The sequence below is a fragment of the Dipteris shenzhenensis genome, chromosome 28 (genome assembly GCF_047967505.1).
Source record: "Dipteris shenzhenensis isolate YYH24624 ecotype China chromosome 28, Dip_SZ_1.0, whole genome shotgun sequence".
Lineage (NCBI taxonomy): Eukaryota > Viridiplantae > Streptophyta > Polypodiopsida > Gleicheniales > Dipteridaceae > Dipteris > Dipteris shenzhenensis.
In genome coordinates, this window is record NC_141623.1 from 20979859 (window position 1) to 20996094 (window position 16236).

The window sequence follows — 16236 nt, forward strand, 5'->3', positions numbered from 1 at the left end:
GCAACCAGGACATAGAGCCACCAAGAAAAGGCTGAGGCGAGCGAGAGAAGAGCAAGCCGGGGAAGAAGAGCCGCCATGGAAAAGCAGGAGACATGCCGCGGAGATGGAGATGAGGAGGAGAAGTTGCAGAGATGCAAAAGAGGAGTTGAGTCGCCGGCGAGGTGCAGAGGAGAGAACGCCGCCAGAGAGATGGAGAGACAACCTAATTACCTAAAGAACCCTAACAACCCTTTAATACACTAACCTAAACCTAACCCACAAGTAACTCACACTAATCACAATTAAACTTGGTCAACTAACCAAATGAACTAACTCTCTAACTATGGACCTTGCTACCTCCCTCACACCATAGGACCCTTGCAAGGCCCAATAAAAAATTTGGAATCTCACCTCCACTCAACCCTCACCTTGTCCCTATCAAGGGGTAGGCTACTGAGGCACCAATGGACACAGGGAGCTGTTGGCTGGCAAGCGAACACACACAACCCTGCACTCACGTTCATGTTTGACTACCAAGCCAAGTCCGCTTGAAATTAGGCGTTTTTAGAATTTTTGGAAGTGCGTTTTTCCTATTGGACAATATGTTGACTCTTCTTCATTGGACTTGAATGCAGACTTTAAAGTGGTTGAATGTAGACTTTAAAGTGGGTGACTCTCTCTCTCTCTCCCCTTCTTTTTCTCCTCGAATATTCTTACACACCATCTCCACCTTTTCTCTCTCTCTCTCTCTCTCTCTCTGGCAAAGCAAAAATTAGGCATTTTTAGAATTTTTAGAAATGCATTTTTCCTATTGGACAATACGTTGATATGTGGCTTCTTTTCTTCATTGGACTTGAATGTAAGACTTTAAATGGTTGACTTTCTCTCTTTCTCTCTATGTCTCTCTCTCCCTCCTCAAGTCTTCCTACACACCATCTCCACCTTTTCTCCCCTCCCTGTCCCCCCCTTCTCCCCCGCCCTTCTCCCCCTCTCGGTTATCTAGTGGAGTGTTCCTCCACACCATTTCCAATGGATTCCTTTTTGTTCCAGACCATTTCGAGTGGATTCCTATTTGTTTTTGCTTTTTTTATTCGGGCAGGCCTTATGAATGACAAAATATCATCTACCTTGTCCCCTGCAGCCATGATCAGGCCCAAAATTACCGACTTCACTCTGCAGTTTCTTATCTTTGCTGCTGTTGCTGATCGTAGACTTTGGGCACTCGGTCGAGGGAACGATCCAAACTGCTTGAAGGGCCTCAGAGATTCTCTCTACAATGGTGGAGCATTGACCAACTGGAACAACTTCGAGCTGGCAGATCCTTGCGGTAATGCGTCAATCCCACTGGCAGGAATTGTCTGCTTCGAAGGTCGGGTGTACTCAATTCATCTCGGGGGCCACGGACTCGTTGGCACCATCTCTCCAAGCATCGCTGATTGTACTCGTGTCGTGATAGTGGACATGTCTTCAAATCAGCTCTCTGGGCATCTTCCCACGAGTATTGGTAACCTGAGCTACCTTTCCAATTTCAATGTTTCACATAATCAGCTCACCGGATCCATTCCTTTGGGGCTCAGCGTTTGCTCTTACCTCAATTTCCTCGATTTGCATAATAATCAGCTGAACGGAAGCATTCCCGGCCAGATTGGACTGCTTCAGAGCTTGATGGTCTTTAATGTTTCGAGTAATCAGTTATCAGGCCGGATACCCACTTCCCTTTCGAATACTTCAACAGGTGCACCTCGATTCGATGCGAGTTCATTTTTTGGAAATGAGGGTTTATACGGTTATCCAATATTGCCCCGCTGCCGCCCACAATGAGTTTCCTTGCCATAGTAGCGAATCTGCCCGCCTTTCAGCGCTTCAACAGCAGGTATCGGTTAAGAAGACGCGTGAAACTCCCCACCACAGATCCACTAGTCCGGGCCTCAGCGCTTGATCTGTTCAATGCCACAAATGGCTATAGCAATGATCGTATCATTGGATCAGGTGGCTCCAGCACTGTCTACAAGGCTATCTTTCCAAATCGAGAAGTTGTTGCTATCAAGAGATTCAAGTTGGAAGATAGCAATACGGCTCGACGACTTTTTGCTCGGGAGTGCCAAACACTTGGGATGGTTCGCCACAGAAATTTGGTGAAGATCCTAGGATGCTGCTACAACTTGGATATAGTGGCTTTACTTCTTGAATTCATGCCCAACGGAAGCCTCGAAGCACATCTGCATGGACCCCAAGCCTGGCAATTGAACTGGGCAAAGCGGTATAACATTGCGGTAGGAGTGGCAAACTCCCTGCACTACCTGCACCATGAGTGCGGACTCGGTCCTGTCATCCACTGTGACTTAAAGCCAAGCAACATTCTTTTGGACGAAAATTTCGAAGCACACGTTGCTGACTTCGGGATTGCCAGGATTATCCACCAAAGCAGTGACAATGCATGTTCTTCCTTCGCTTCCAGCTTTAGAGGAACAATTGGATACGCTCCACCTGGTATCTCCATCAATCTTGCATATTTATGAATGGACATTATTTTGTGCCATGGCTCTATAAATATGTGCACGGGCTAGCAAAACCAGTTTGAGTTCCTCCCTCCTGTGTTGATGTAATAAGGCCTAGCTGTCTCATCTCATGGATGATACTAAACCCTGCAGTTACACTTGATGTTTGACAGAATATGCATATCTGGGAGGAGCAACTGCCGAGGGAGATGTCTACAGCTACGGTATCATCATCTTGGAGATGGTCACAGGCAAGCGTCCAACTTCCGACATGTTTGATGAGAGGTTGAGTTTTCGAGAGTGGGTGCAAGCAATGGTAACCGGTAAAGTGATAGAAAGAGCCATAGATTCTGCTCTCCAAGAAGACGTGGCTGCTAATGAAATTGCTATGGTAGGATTGTTGATGATAGGCCTGCATTGCTCGCAGATGTCTGCTAAGCATCGACCAAGAATGAGTGATGTGTTGTTCATGCTCTCACAGATCAAACCTCACTGGGAGGCAAATCACTCCTCACAGATCAAACCTCACTCAGAGGTAAATCAGTCCTCACTGGCTTTCGGACATGAAACATCAACACTTACGAAGGTTTAACTTCAAGATTATTGGGTAGTGCTATTGACTTGCCTGTTCCTATCTTCATTTTAAAAAAGTGGTCTCGTAACTTCTTGTGGCTTAAGAGTAATGCGAGTGGTTGGAGGAGATCCACTTCGTGCATTGGATGAGGACCATCATCTCAACATCAGGTGGAGCACATCCAGCACTTTGTGCAAAAGCATGCATATGATCACTTCTTTCAGCTATTTCTGTAAATGCGACTCTATTTTTCTAGAGATGATATTAGTGCAAAAATTTTCAAAAATTCAGCAATGGTGGTTTATAAATTAAATGCCGCAAGGTAGGCCTCATTCTCCCCTAGATCTTGAATGATTTTGTGCTAGTTGTTTTCGTTAATGCTAGATTCACGAATCCAATTTGCTTCCTTTGTCTGGATTCAATGGAAATCTCATTTGTGTGTTTTGCTGGAATCAAGGACATGGATCAACCAAAAATTAATTTAGAAATGGCCAAGGCCGAACCAAATGCATAATTTAAACACTCGATTTACTCCTTATGGCACATGCATTGATACGCGCCCTCTTCAAGATTTCATTTCATCATGATGCATGCGGTAGATCATCAGAAATGTGGATTGGCTTTTGAAATTTTGGCTATGTCTCAACCCAAGTCTCTGAGACCTTCCATCTCCTCCCTTCATTCCCTTGATCTTCCATATCCTCCTTTCTTTCAAAGTTGCTTCCTATCTTTCAACCTGCTCTCCACTCAAAGCTTGTCGCTTGTCTCAACCCAAGTCTCTGAGACCTTCCATCTCCTTCATTCCCTTGACCTTCCATATCCTCCTTTCTTTCAAAGTTGCTTTCTATCTTTCAACCTCCTCCCCACTCAAAGCCTGCCACTTGTCTTTTCATCTCCTCCCAGCTCTCAAAGCCTCCTCCAAAGGATATGAAGCGTGAGATTGCCCCAGGATATTATTGTTGCTCCTCCAAATGAAGGGTTAGGGGAGACAACAGATCTAGTAGCGATGCCATTGATCTTGACGATGATATGGCAATAGCGATGTTGAAACGGCAAGAAAGAAGAAAAAGAAGAGAAGGGAGTTATGGCAATGCAAAATCTTGCAATGAAAGAGACGGTCCCTAATGATCTTTAAGTAACTTACTCCAACCAGAATCTCAAAAAGACAACTCAATTTGGATGTGTAAAGATCAAAGATTTAGGGGATTGTAGTGAAAAATGTATAGAAAGAGTGGGAGTGGTTTCTCCTATTCCAGCAAAAAATAAGTTATAGAAGAAGAGCAAAAGGGAAGTAGATATTATAAATAGAAGAACAACACACACACACACACATATGTATACTTTCTCAACGATGAATTATTCTTTTATGTACCCCACCATGAAATCTTCCCTTTACAGTCGCTTTTCAACCATCCCACACCAAGCACACTAATCCTGCCATCCTCTTTCAATCTCTTCTCAACCCATGCACTCATTCGCTCCTTACTCCACTTATGACTTAAAATTCACTTGTGACTTAAACCTTTTTTTAAACCTTTTTTAAAATTATCTAAGAATCCATATGATTGTCTATATTCTTATGTAAAGTGATAAGAAGCTGAGGGAAACATGCATTTCCTATCTATCCAGTGTAACTATGATGTTCTAGCACCTAGTTTGTTTAGATGGTGGCAAGTGGCCTTGACCTTCGAACCTGGACTACTTCCTCAATTCAACATCTTTTTTCCATATTGTGATTTTCACACTCTATACTCTTAAAAATTCTTAATTTTGGTGGAAGTTTCTACAAACTCTAGTTGTTGCATTTTTCAACTTAGATGTCTCAAACATTTTTTTCCTTATATGTTCTCCTTTTTTTATTTTTTATTCAATTGATGGAATTAATTATATGGCTCAGTTATTGATGGGACTTTTTAATCTAAAAAACACACACTTTGATTTTTCAACTAGCCTTTCGTTGATGGGCTAGTGCCATACAATTAATCACATCCATTGGATAATTCTTTAGCATGGATAATCCCTAGTCATTTAGTAATCTTCCTTATTTTTTACTACTTTAATATCTATTTTGTAGAAGTAGTTGCTGTAAGCCCTGCTCAACCATTTGACCAACAGAAACCAGGTTCTTGGTGATATTTGGGACATGAAATACATCAGACAGGTACTTCTTTTTCCCATCCTGCATAGACAAAGGAATTTGACCAATCTGCACAATAGGATGTGCAGTATCATCATCAGTGTCCACAAATCTTGGTCTTTCCATTTTCCTTGCATCCTACATCCATTTTGCATGACCTGTCATGTGGTTTGATGCACCTGAGTCAATATACCACACATCATTGCTTTCTTTTGCACTTGTCACAGAATTGGTCATGTGATGCACCATAAACAAATGCTCATTTTTGTCATCACCTTGTCCACTAGAGGATGCATAATTGCCTTGCTGCAATTTTTCAGTCATGATGTCATTCTGCTTTTTATAGCAGTCTTTAACCATATGACCCATTTTACCACAGTAATAGCATTCAACATTGCTGTTTGCATATTGGCCTCTCTGCCATCTACCACAACCTCTTTGGCTCCCCTTGCTTCTAAAGTTACCACATCCTCCTCCATAGGACTAGTTTTCTTGAATTTACAGCATATTTTGATTTTTGCCACGGCCTCCAGATTGGCCTACTCTACCTCTACCTCTACCTCTTCCAGCATTTGAGTAGAAGACATGAATGGAACACTTCACTCTTTGGTTCCCATACTCTCTTGTGTGATGTGGTAGACACAAGCTCCGCATGCCAATGGGGGTGTTCAATGCACTCGAGGGGGCAGTGCGACCAATCATGGCCGAAATCATTAACATGGCAGATGGCCTCAAGGATGATAGAGTGGAGTTTCTATGCAACAACCTGAACTTGGTGCCACTGTTTATAGTTGATGTCATGGAAATTTTGACGCAATACAGTTGGCCAGAACTAGGGGCCGGTCTGGTGTCAACAACACATGGTGTCTCCTTCCCCACAAGCTGCAACCTCCTCGACTATGCACCACCATTTAATGTCAAGGTACTGTACTCCTACTGCTGCCAACGAACCATCTGCACATCACAAGTATCTAGTGCAACTCGTGGCACTCTAGCAAAGTCACCACACAAAGTACACCTACCTTCCACACAATCAAGGGAGTGGAATAAAGCATCACCATCTCGTGTACACAATATGGAATGAATGAAGTCCGAGGGCGAGTAGGAACCACTCCCCTATGACCATCAAGGGAACGGAATACGTCATACATCAATCCAAAATCCACATGGTAGCGACAACAGCATGTGTCACGCTCCTGAGAGCATCTCACAAACCATGGCCTGCATCGCTCAAATGACCTCTGCCCAATCCTAAACTCTGGGTGCGCCTCTACAAACTGAGTGTACAACTCAGTCTGGGTACACTCCAAAAAACATGCACCATGCTCAATGTACACACCACGTGACACCCTCTTCCGCAATGCCTTCTTGAACACTGGGGATGCTCTGCAATGCTCCTCCCAAAACTGTTATATGAAGGACCTAGTGGAATCATCTAACAATCGATCGTTGCGAGGTGCACGACCACTCGAAGCCCAAAGAGCATCAGTCTCACTATCCTCTAGACTCTGCCTCCTAATCATGCCTGCTCGCAATGTGCACGGTGCAATCTGAAGAAGACGTGAAGCAGTACGCACATGGCCTATCATATAAGGTCTACTAATGGCAGCCACAATAGCACGACGTGCTGCCAAGGCATCACTGGAGTTCCTATGCTTAATAGAAGCATAGGAACGTCGAACACTGCTAGGGACCTTGCTACATACAACCCTATCTCTACGTGCACCAAGACCAGCAAGCCTCCTACACTCTACCAAGTCAGGGTGATCAATCAAGGACATGAGAAGAGCAGACTGCGAAGCTGGCATGAGGTCACAAAAAAAAGACTGCACAATCTTGCTAGTACGACGATGGATAGTGGACTTCGGCAAGTCATGTCGTGAAGCAACACTGCTGCTGCGAGGTGGGGCAAGGGGATCAGTGGGAAATGGTAGGGTGGAGGGGGGAAGGGAGGCGCCAAGGGGAACAGGGGGAGGGGGAGGGGGAGGGGGGAGGGTGGAGGGGGAAGAGGTAGAGGTGGAGGCCAAAATGTAGGTGGCTAGGGGAAGGGCGGAGGCTAGAGGTAGGGGAGCGGATGAGGATGGGGGGACAATGGAGGTGGGGGTGGGGGTGGATGGAGGTGGAGGTGGAGGTGGGATGTAGAGGTGGAGGTGGATCAGTGGTGGCAACGCGAGCTCTAGCTCTAGAGGCTCTCTTGCGCTCACGAGCCTTCCGCTTGCGCTCCTCGTCAATGAGATTTGGGGGGTTTCCTACATCTTTCATGTCTACTAGCTCGTCTACTAGCTGTACGGCTTTGAGAACCCATTCTCAATGAAAGTAGGATGGAAGGTGTGACAAAGTGATGAGGAGGCAAGAATGGCTAAGAATGGGTGAAATGAACCAAAACGTGGTGCCTTATAGAGAGCCTCAACTCATCCACTAGATTGCTCTTGATTATTATTGGTGGAGAAGGTGCTAATTGGCTGGAATCCAACGTTAATTTCGAATATTTGCATCGTTTGATTTTATTCCAGTTTTGTACCTCCAAATACCTCGATCGTGGTCGTAAACCTCGATCGAGGTATGCTATGCCTAGGTCATATACCTCAATCGAGGTATTCAATGCCTCACGCAGGTCATAAACCTCGATCGAGGTACATACCCCACGGTCATATACCTCGATCGAGGTATTCTATGCCTCACGCAGGTCATAAACCTCGATCGAGGTATTCTATGCCTCACACATCACGGTCATAAACCTCAATCGAGGTATTCTATGCCTTGCGCACATCGTGATGTGTATACATGTGGCTGATGTGGTACCATGCATGGTCATGATGTGGCAATATGGTGTGGAATACATGAGTCTCTTCCATGATGTGGAAATGTGATGTGGCATGATGAGTTGGCATTCATGAGGTGGTAGATTGACATGGCAAATTGAGGTGGAGGGATTGGTGACGTGGCAATGTTGACGAGGTATGCCAAGGTGGCAAGGTGTGATGACATGGCTCCAAGAGTTCCTATGGTGTGGAATGATGAGGTGGCACATGTGGCTGATGTGGCATCACGTGTGGCAATGTAAGGTGACATGGCAAGGAGTGATGTCACATCTCCTTGATGACATGGCACCACGCGGTCTAACAACGTGGCATGGTTACAAGGCAAAAATAGATGACTCAGCCTTCCGCATGGGCAGCATGCACACTCCAAAGGCTTGCCACTAGGGTCAGTGATGCTCCTAGCCTACCTCACCAAGCCTAATACCAAGCCTACCTTGTCTTGGTACTAGGCTTGGGTGGCCCTTTTTCCCCCACAATAGGGAGATGTCACTCTTGGAGGCCATATCATACGTTTCCCTTACTCAAATTTAACCAAAATTTTTTCCTCTTATTCATCATGCGGAGAACTAAAAATATTGACATTTTTGAAATGTTTGGTCATGTTTGAGAATCACTAGGTTTATTTTTAATATTCTTTGTTGATCCTCTAAGGAGTAAAAGTAAAAATTAAACTTCAATCTTCCTAAATCTAACCGTTGGATTTGGGATTTGATGATTCAACCACACACCCTTATGTGCCTACTAACCTTCCACTGAATTGGATTTTCTTAATTATTCAAAATACTAAAAAATTGTGGTGTGCTACTAAAATGCATGTATTTTATGACTTTATTTATTATAAATAATTATTTATAATTAGATAAATCATTCAAAAAATTACCAATAAATCAAGTTAAGCTCTGCATAATGTAAAGAGACCACCTACAAAGTTTCAATAACATTTAATCCAAAATGAGTGAGAAATTTAGAATTTAATATGACACTCTCTGTTCGTGACAAAGGTGTGACCACCCTTGAACCATGCCGTGTGACACAAAGAAATTTTTTGTGCGTGCATCGAATTTTTTATCAGACTATACAATTGTGTGCACAATAACAAGTGTGATGTGTATGAAGACTTCAAAGACTAGATCCATAGGGAAGTAGGTGAGATTTGCATTTTTGTGTGCTAAAAAGCTTGTTTTTCCACCTCCTAAGGATTGGGGAGTGAATAAAAAGTGGACACCCTTAGCTTGCTACTTCCCTGCCCTTCTTCTTCCCTTTTGCTATCAAGCGACCTTTATTTTTCATATCCTCAACAAAGCATCCATGAGGATTAAATCTGACCTACAAGCCCTGCTCAACCATTTAACCAATAGAAATCAGGTTCTTGGTGATATTTGGGACATGAAATACATCAGACAGGTATTTCTTTTTCCCATCCTACATAGACAAAGGAATTTTACCAATCTACACAATAGGATGTGCAGTATCATTACCAATATCCACAAATCCTAGTCTTTTCATTTTTCTTGCATCTTGCATCCATTCTGCATGACATGTCATGTGGTTTGATGCACCTGAGTCAACATACCACACATCATTGCTTTCTTCTGCACTTGTCACAGAATTGCTCATGTGCTGCACCATAAACAGATGCTCATTTCTGTCATCACCCTGTCTACTAGAGGATGCATAATTCCCTTGCTGCAATTTTCCAGTCATGATGTCATTCTATTTTTTATAGCAGTCTTTAGCCATATGACCCATTTTACCACAGTAGTAGCATTCAACATTGCTATTTGCATTTTGACCTCTCTGCCATCCACCACGACCTCTTTGGCTCCCCCTGCCTCTAAAGTTACCACGTCCTCCTCCATTGGACTGGTTTTCTTGAGTTTGTTGCATATTCTGATTTCTACCACGGCCTCCAGATCGGCCTCCTCTACCTCTGCCTGTACGTCTTCCAGCACAGTTTTGTTTGAAGTTCCTCCTAAAGAAGATGCACCACCATTTCTCTGCTCTTCAGAAATTAGAAGAGCAATCAACTTCTCAAACTCAGCAAAATTCTCACGGACGGCAATGGATGTCCAAAACTATGCATAATCCTTCCTTAGACCATTCAAGGTAACAGAAACTAAATCATCATCTTCCACTGGCAACCCAATGGAAGCAAGTGCATCTGCAATCTTCTTCACATTCATGTGGTAGTCATTGATGCTCATATTTTCTCTCTGCACATTATGCAACTCTTGCTTTAGTTGCGTTTTCCTGGCTTGTGTATTTGTGCTATACATTTTTGCCAAAGTATCCCACGCCTCCTTTGGCATGCTTGCATCCTGAATATGCACAATCATAGAGTCTGAAATACTGATAGACAGCCAGTACATAACTTTTCTGGCTCTCTCATGCCAGCCTTTAAATGCCTGCATTTCCTGTTGACTGGGAACATTAGGAAGAACTGGTTCTTCTTCATTTCCTGTAATGAAGTCCCAATAGCCTTTTCCCATAAGGAAATTCGTCATTCTAAACTTCCATGCTTGAAAGTTGTTCTTGTCAAGCTTTTCAGTGACAATCTGTGAAAGAGAGTCAGACGCCATTTCAGAACACTGCAAAATATTCTGTCACTGCAAAAAACACAACTTCTGCCTCACAAGGGCAAATCTACAAAATTGATGAAAGTGGTATTTGACCACATAGTCACTTCGTAGTGACGATTTTGCATCAATAGGCAATAAGAATGATACTATCACTCCCAATATCTCTACGCACAAGGATATGATGCAATTTTTGCGACAACTTTTCACCGACCTGTAGAACAGTGGTCGCACAGTAAAAACAGGGCACTTTTCTGAGTGCCTGCGGAAAACTTCCGCCCCTAAAATGGGCCCCGAAATGGCCTCGAATCAAAAAAATAATTTCATTGAGGGCTTCGCCCGCATCCGCAACATATACTGCCCTCTCGCCACACCGCAAAGGGCGTCCCAATCTGAGACAATGCACTCTTGCACTTTTCGGCTGTGCTACCTACAAAGATTTGCTCCCAAACTCGAAAAAGGAAAGCAACATTGATCCTCTTACCAAGACACTACGAACTTGGTTTGCTTTCTTCAGCTCCTTACCACAAACCAGGCTCTGATACCATGTGAGGAGAGTGGGAGAGAAGGAAGGAGTCTCACTTGCGGCTTTCTCACATACACAATTGGGGGAATACACACAAAGGTGGAGGCTGAAAACAGTTTTCCTCTTCTTAGTTGTGAAAGCCAAAAGAACTCTCAATACAAAAGGATAGATGACTATATGTGGGTCTCATACCAAACTCAGCTAACTAAGGTGGCATACTAACCGAGCCACGAACTAGAGTACATAAAGAACGCTGTCATCCAGCTATTATTCATGGGCGGTGTACCAATCGCATCTGCAACTCACAAGTCGGTGACATAAATGCACAACGGTCACCTGGCATATCACGAGTGGAGCTCGACATCTCAACATGGTACAACCACAAAATGCCATCGTCCAAGGAGAATGTTCCCATGCAATGTTGAATTAATACAATTTCAAATTGCCACAATCAAGGGAGGGGGAGCACAACTAGTTTATGACTTTTAATGAAAAGCTAGCTTGAAAAAGCACCCATGTTCCAATGTCCTACGCAAACGGACCCCAAATTGTAGTTCAATATCCCTATCAAGCTTTCTTGATTTGATTAAAGGGCAAATAGTTTTTGACTAGTCTAGAAAGATTGTAATACAAAGTCTCCATAAAGTGTTGTGAAAGAGATAGACGTGAGACACACCTTGTTTAGTGATATTGACATAGCCTTGTATGTGCATTCCTCACATGTGCCTCATGCCTACTTGTTTGGGATTCATTTTGTTTGTGCTAGGCTAGAACCACATGATTTAAAGACTTAAATCAAGAACTTTGTTCCTTGAATTTGTGATAGAGATATATCTCTTTCTTAAAAAGAAAGTAGTACAAAGGCACCTTGGGGGTTTCCTTAAGGAATATGTAAGATAGCAAGTGTAACCATCAAAAGGGTTTTCTAAATTAGACAATTTGCACATTTTTCTACAAAACTACACTTATATAGGGATTGTTGAATGGGATTTAAGAAAAAAAGCAAAACTTTATGGAGTATTATGATAAAGCACCTATTGGCATATACATTGTTCTATGTTGAAAGAGAACATGTAGTTCTAAAGCATAGGATAGCACTATGCTTAGAAATAACAAACTAAAAATTGTTGGAAGAATTCTAATAAGGATTCTTGATGTTTCTTTTATCATTTTTGCATCCATCCACACTGTTATTAAACCTAATGGACATTAAAAAATTCAAGTGACTCAAAGAATATTTTGGCATACTGCAAGTCAACAAATTTGCATCACTTCCATGGACTAAGCTCGAAATTTTTAAAAAAGTATCTACGATGTAAATTGATAAACTTTGAATAAGAAAGTGAATAGAATAAGAACGTTTGATTGAATTCACTGGTATCTCTTGAGACAACCTCCTATAGGCAGTTCTCGTTGCGATTTTCTTGCGCTGGGTCTTGCCTACCTTCCATTGAACCGATCTGTTCTCATTTGACTTGGTAGTGTTCATCAGCTAGCAGCTCCCCAGAGCATGGCTCCACCAAATTCCCTCTTTAAGACTTGCATCTCCCCTCAAACCTTTCCTACCAGCCCACTACGCGAGATGTATGCAGACCAAAACCATTAATTTAATAGCTTATCATACCAGGAGAGTCACCAAAAAGTCCTTCACCACCACCATCCAGGGTGCATCGTGCCATTCTATGGACGTCTGGAAGGCCGAACGATATGGAGTCTTTGCTTCTGCCCACAAAAAGGACCTGAGAATTCTTGAAGCCCACAACATAGGTCGTTGAAGCAGCTAGCACATGCTGTGGATAACCAATATTCCACCCAACACAATTATTCTGCTCCACCTTCTCAGTTTGGCCTTCTATCTCTGTTTCATAGATACATCAATGCCGATGGGAGCTTCCAGATACCGGATTACTTGACACCACTTGGACCTGCAAATCTTTTGGCATCAATACGAATCAAAAATGTTTTGTAACATTGGTTGGCTTAGTTATAATGGGCATTATGACATTGGTTGGTCTAGCATGGGTTCGTAATTCTTACTCTTAACACATTTTAATTGGGATCACCATGGATGATTTTCCCCTCTTACTTCCGTTAACAAGCAAAACTTTTATATTGGAATTGAAAGTTTGTATGCCCTAATAAAAATAAAGGATTGAAAGATTCACCAAGATTTGAAACTTTTATGGGAAAAAAAATAAAGTTTCGCCACGATTTACAATTTTTTCTTCAATTTTCAAAAGAATATATATATAATTGTAATATGTGCTATTGATATTATGAAACTAAAAAAACTAGCTTGATAAACTTTCTCCAATATTTATATTAATATATAAATACAGCTCCGATAAAAATGTCCCTGGGGATCACCCACACTACTTTTTCCTATTCTCTAGCATGGGTTCTTAATTCTTACTCTGAACACATTCCAAACCGGATCACCCACACTACTTTTTCCTAGTCTCTAGACCCAAAGGAGGGGAGTGTCTATGACTTTTGGTTGGTAAAGTAGTTTCTTAAATCCTAGTCCAAGGTACATTGGCACATGTCCTTTGGTGCAGAGTGGGATAAGCCACTATACTTTTTTCGAGGCTCTAAACCTCAAGGTCAAGTGTGGGTTTATGATGTACATGGGATGAAATTTGACTTTTTCAAAGTTAGTGCCATGGTACATTGACACATGTCCTTTGGGGTTTAAGATGCTGAAATATATCTAGAAATAGGAAAAGTATCTTTTTCAAAGTTAGTGCTATGGTACATTGGCACATGTCCTTTGGGGTTTAGGATGTGAACATATCCATAGAACTAGGATGGATCCATTCTCATCCTATCTCTTCTCATGTGCTAGGACTCTTAGATGAGTCTCTCCCTCTCCATAATTGTCATTAGGAATTATATTCAATTTCAACATGCAATATAACCTTAGTGTGCTCGAGTCAAGAGGGAAGACTGCCAAACTACATTAGACAACGTATTGGATGCAATGGTATTTCCCACAGTAAGTGGGGTTGGGTATTTAGGGTGACTAACACAAAAAAGTTATGGTTAACATATGGTAGGGTGCAAAAGAAACGAACATGACCAATAGTCGCAATGCCACAAATGATTATTGGAGAGGGGGAAATACAAAAGCATACATTTTCAGAGAGGTGCCTCCAAAACTAGAAGGCGTGGGAGGGGGGGCAAATAGCATTTCCAAGCCATGTTAATTTGCATGATTTCAAAATGCCACTGCCATGCCACTTTTCCGATCGAGGTAGTATGTCTTCAGTTGGCATTGCAATGCCACATTGGAAAAGCCATCTTGGTTTAGGGTTTCATCCCTACCAAATTTGTTGCACCCTGCAAATTTGAAGAAGGCCATTTTGGCTTGTATTTTGGGATTTAATGCTTATACCCCTCCAAATTGGAGCTCCATAGCTCAAGATTCCAATTGTGCAAGTTGTCCCTTTGTTCTTAAGCAAGCCGTTGTAATGGGAATACTTGATATTTGCCTTGAGGAGCTTGTCGGGATGCACGCTTAGAGCCTCTCTCTCTTCTCTCTCTCTCTCTCTCTCTCTCTCTCTCTCTCTCATGATCTAATGCTTGTTTATTTCTACACTCACCTACATATGCAAGTACACAAGGACAAGGGTGCCCTTTGGACAAGCAAAGGGGTGGAGCCCCCACAAATGGTAAGGTAGTCATAAGTGCAGATGGAGGAATGATGTAATGGTTGGGAGGGTCTCTAGACTTCAATTAGAAAGAATGAACCAAGGAGCTTAGGAAAGGGGTAAGAGTGCATTCTTGCTCGAACAGATTTGACTAGATGTAGGCATAAGTCGGCAAGGCTATGCATTTGTTCAAACATGCTTACCTTATGCAGTGACAAATTCAAAGAGTATTTAGAAAATTTAGAGCATAGATGACCATTGGGATTACCAAATTTGTCAAGGACCTTGAAATGTTTAGGTAGCATGCCAATTTTTCAATCACGAGCACTAGAATCAAGCTTCGAGCTCAATACACTATTACACACAAAAGGCACCCAAAGAGGATGACAATGTGGCGAATAATCTATTTTCCATTGTTCTTTTTAATATACTCAGGTTGCGAGTTTAAAAAAGATAAAATTTTTATTTACAAGAAACCTTGTTAGTGGTGGGTGGAACACCCTACAGATCGCCAAACATCTTTCCATTTCTTATGTTGAGGTGGCACTTGATTGGTGCCCATGATAAGTAATTTCTTGTGCGGCCATATTTGGCTTTCTAGACTTGGGCATCCACCATGTCAGCAATGCATTGAATACTAACTTTTTAAAAGATTCTTGCTTGGGTGGTGTGTAAATACCCTACCATTGAAGACTGCCATGTCTTGCCTTTACATTGGGCACACATTGAGCGGTATATACTAGGCCTAAAATGCTCAAATAGCAAGCCAATTTTCCGATCTTCTAGTGTTGAGGCTGGTGGCAATACACAAAGCATGGCATATGTGTCGAGAAGTTGAAACCCACTCTATAAGGGAGTGTTCAAATGTGTGCACCTTGGGTGCAGCTGCATCACTTGCTTGAGTTCACGTGTGTGATCATCAAGGGGTTGGCGATGGCTTTTTATGCCATCTGTGTGCTTGTATGGATTCGAGGACCTTTGGAAGCCTCCTTCGGTCACGACCGGGGTGATGGTGCCGGCACCGAGGACAATGCATGGGCAACCGTACCGTGTGGCAATGCATGTGGGCGCCATAGTGGCAGCCACGTGGAGGTCTTGGCGATGACGGTGCACGCGTGGGAGAAGACACATTTTCCTCAGCAAATCACAAAAGCTGGGGTGTCAAAGGTTGAAGCGTTTTCCCCAGGATGTGTGCCGATGTGTCCAACCAAATTGCCTAAAAACGCAGGGAAGTGAAAAAGTGGAGAAAATATGTGGGAGAGGTGGAAATGAAAAATGTGGGAGGACATAATTTGAAGGTGTGCTAGCGAAGGAGGGAGTGCCGAAGGGGGTACGGACTGCAGAGGAGGGTGGTGGTGGTGGTAATGGAGGTAGTACAAAAGTTAAAGGATTGAGGATGATGGCAAGATACCACTAAACCACTTTTAAAAGTCAACCAAACCTTATCGATTTTCTCGTCACCCTCACCTCACTC

At 42.8% G+C, this 16236-nt stretch overlaps 1 protein-coding gene and 1 pseudogene across 1 annotated transcript; both read left to right on the forward strand.

Moving 5' to 3' along the window:
• Window positions 1-1122: 1122 nt before the first annotated feature.
• LOC147883304 (receptor-like protein 44 pseudogene) lies at window positions 1123-1800 on the forward strand (annotated as a pseudogene).
• Window positions 1797-3266, forward strand: LOC147883305 (receptor-like serine/threonine-protein kinase At1g78530). The gene is made up of 2 exons (XM_087399461.1): window positions 1797-2469; window positions 2651-3266. Exons 1-2 carry the CDS (start codon window positions 1797-1799, stop codon window positions 3067-3069), a joined length of 1092 nt encoding a protein of 363 aa, XP_087255587.1. The 3' UTR covers window positions 3070-3266.
• Window positions 3267-16236: the final 12970 nt, after the last annotated feature.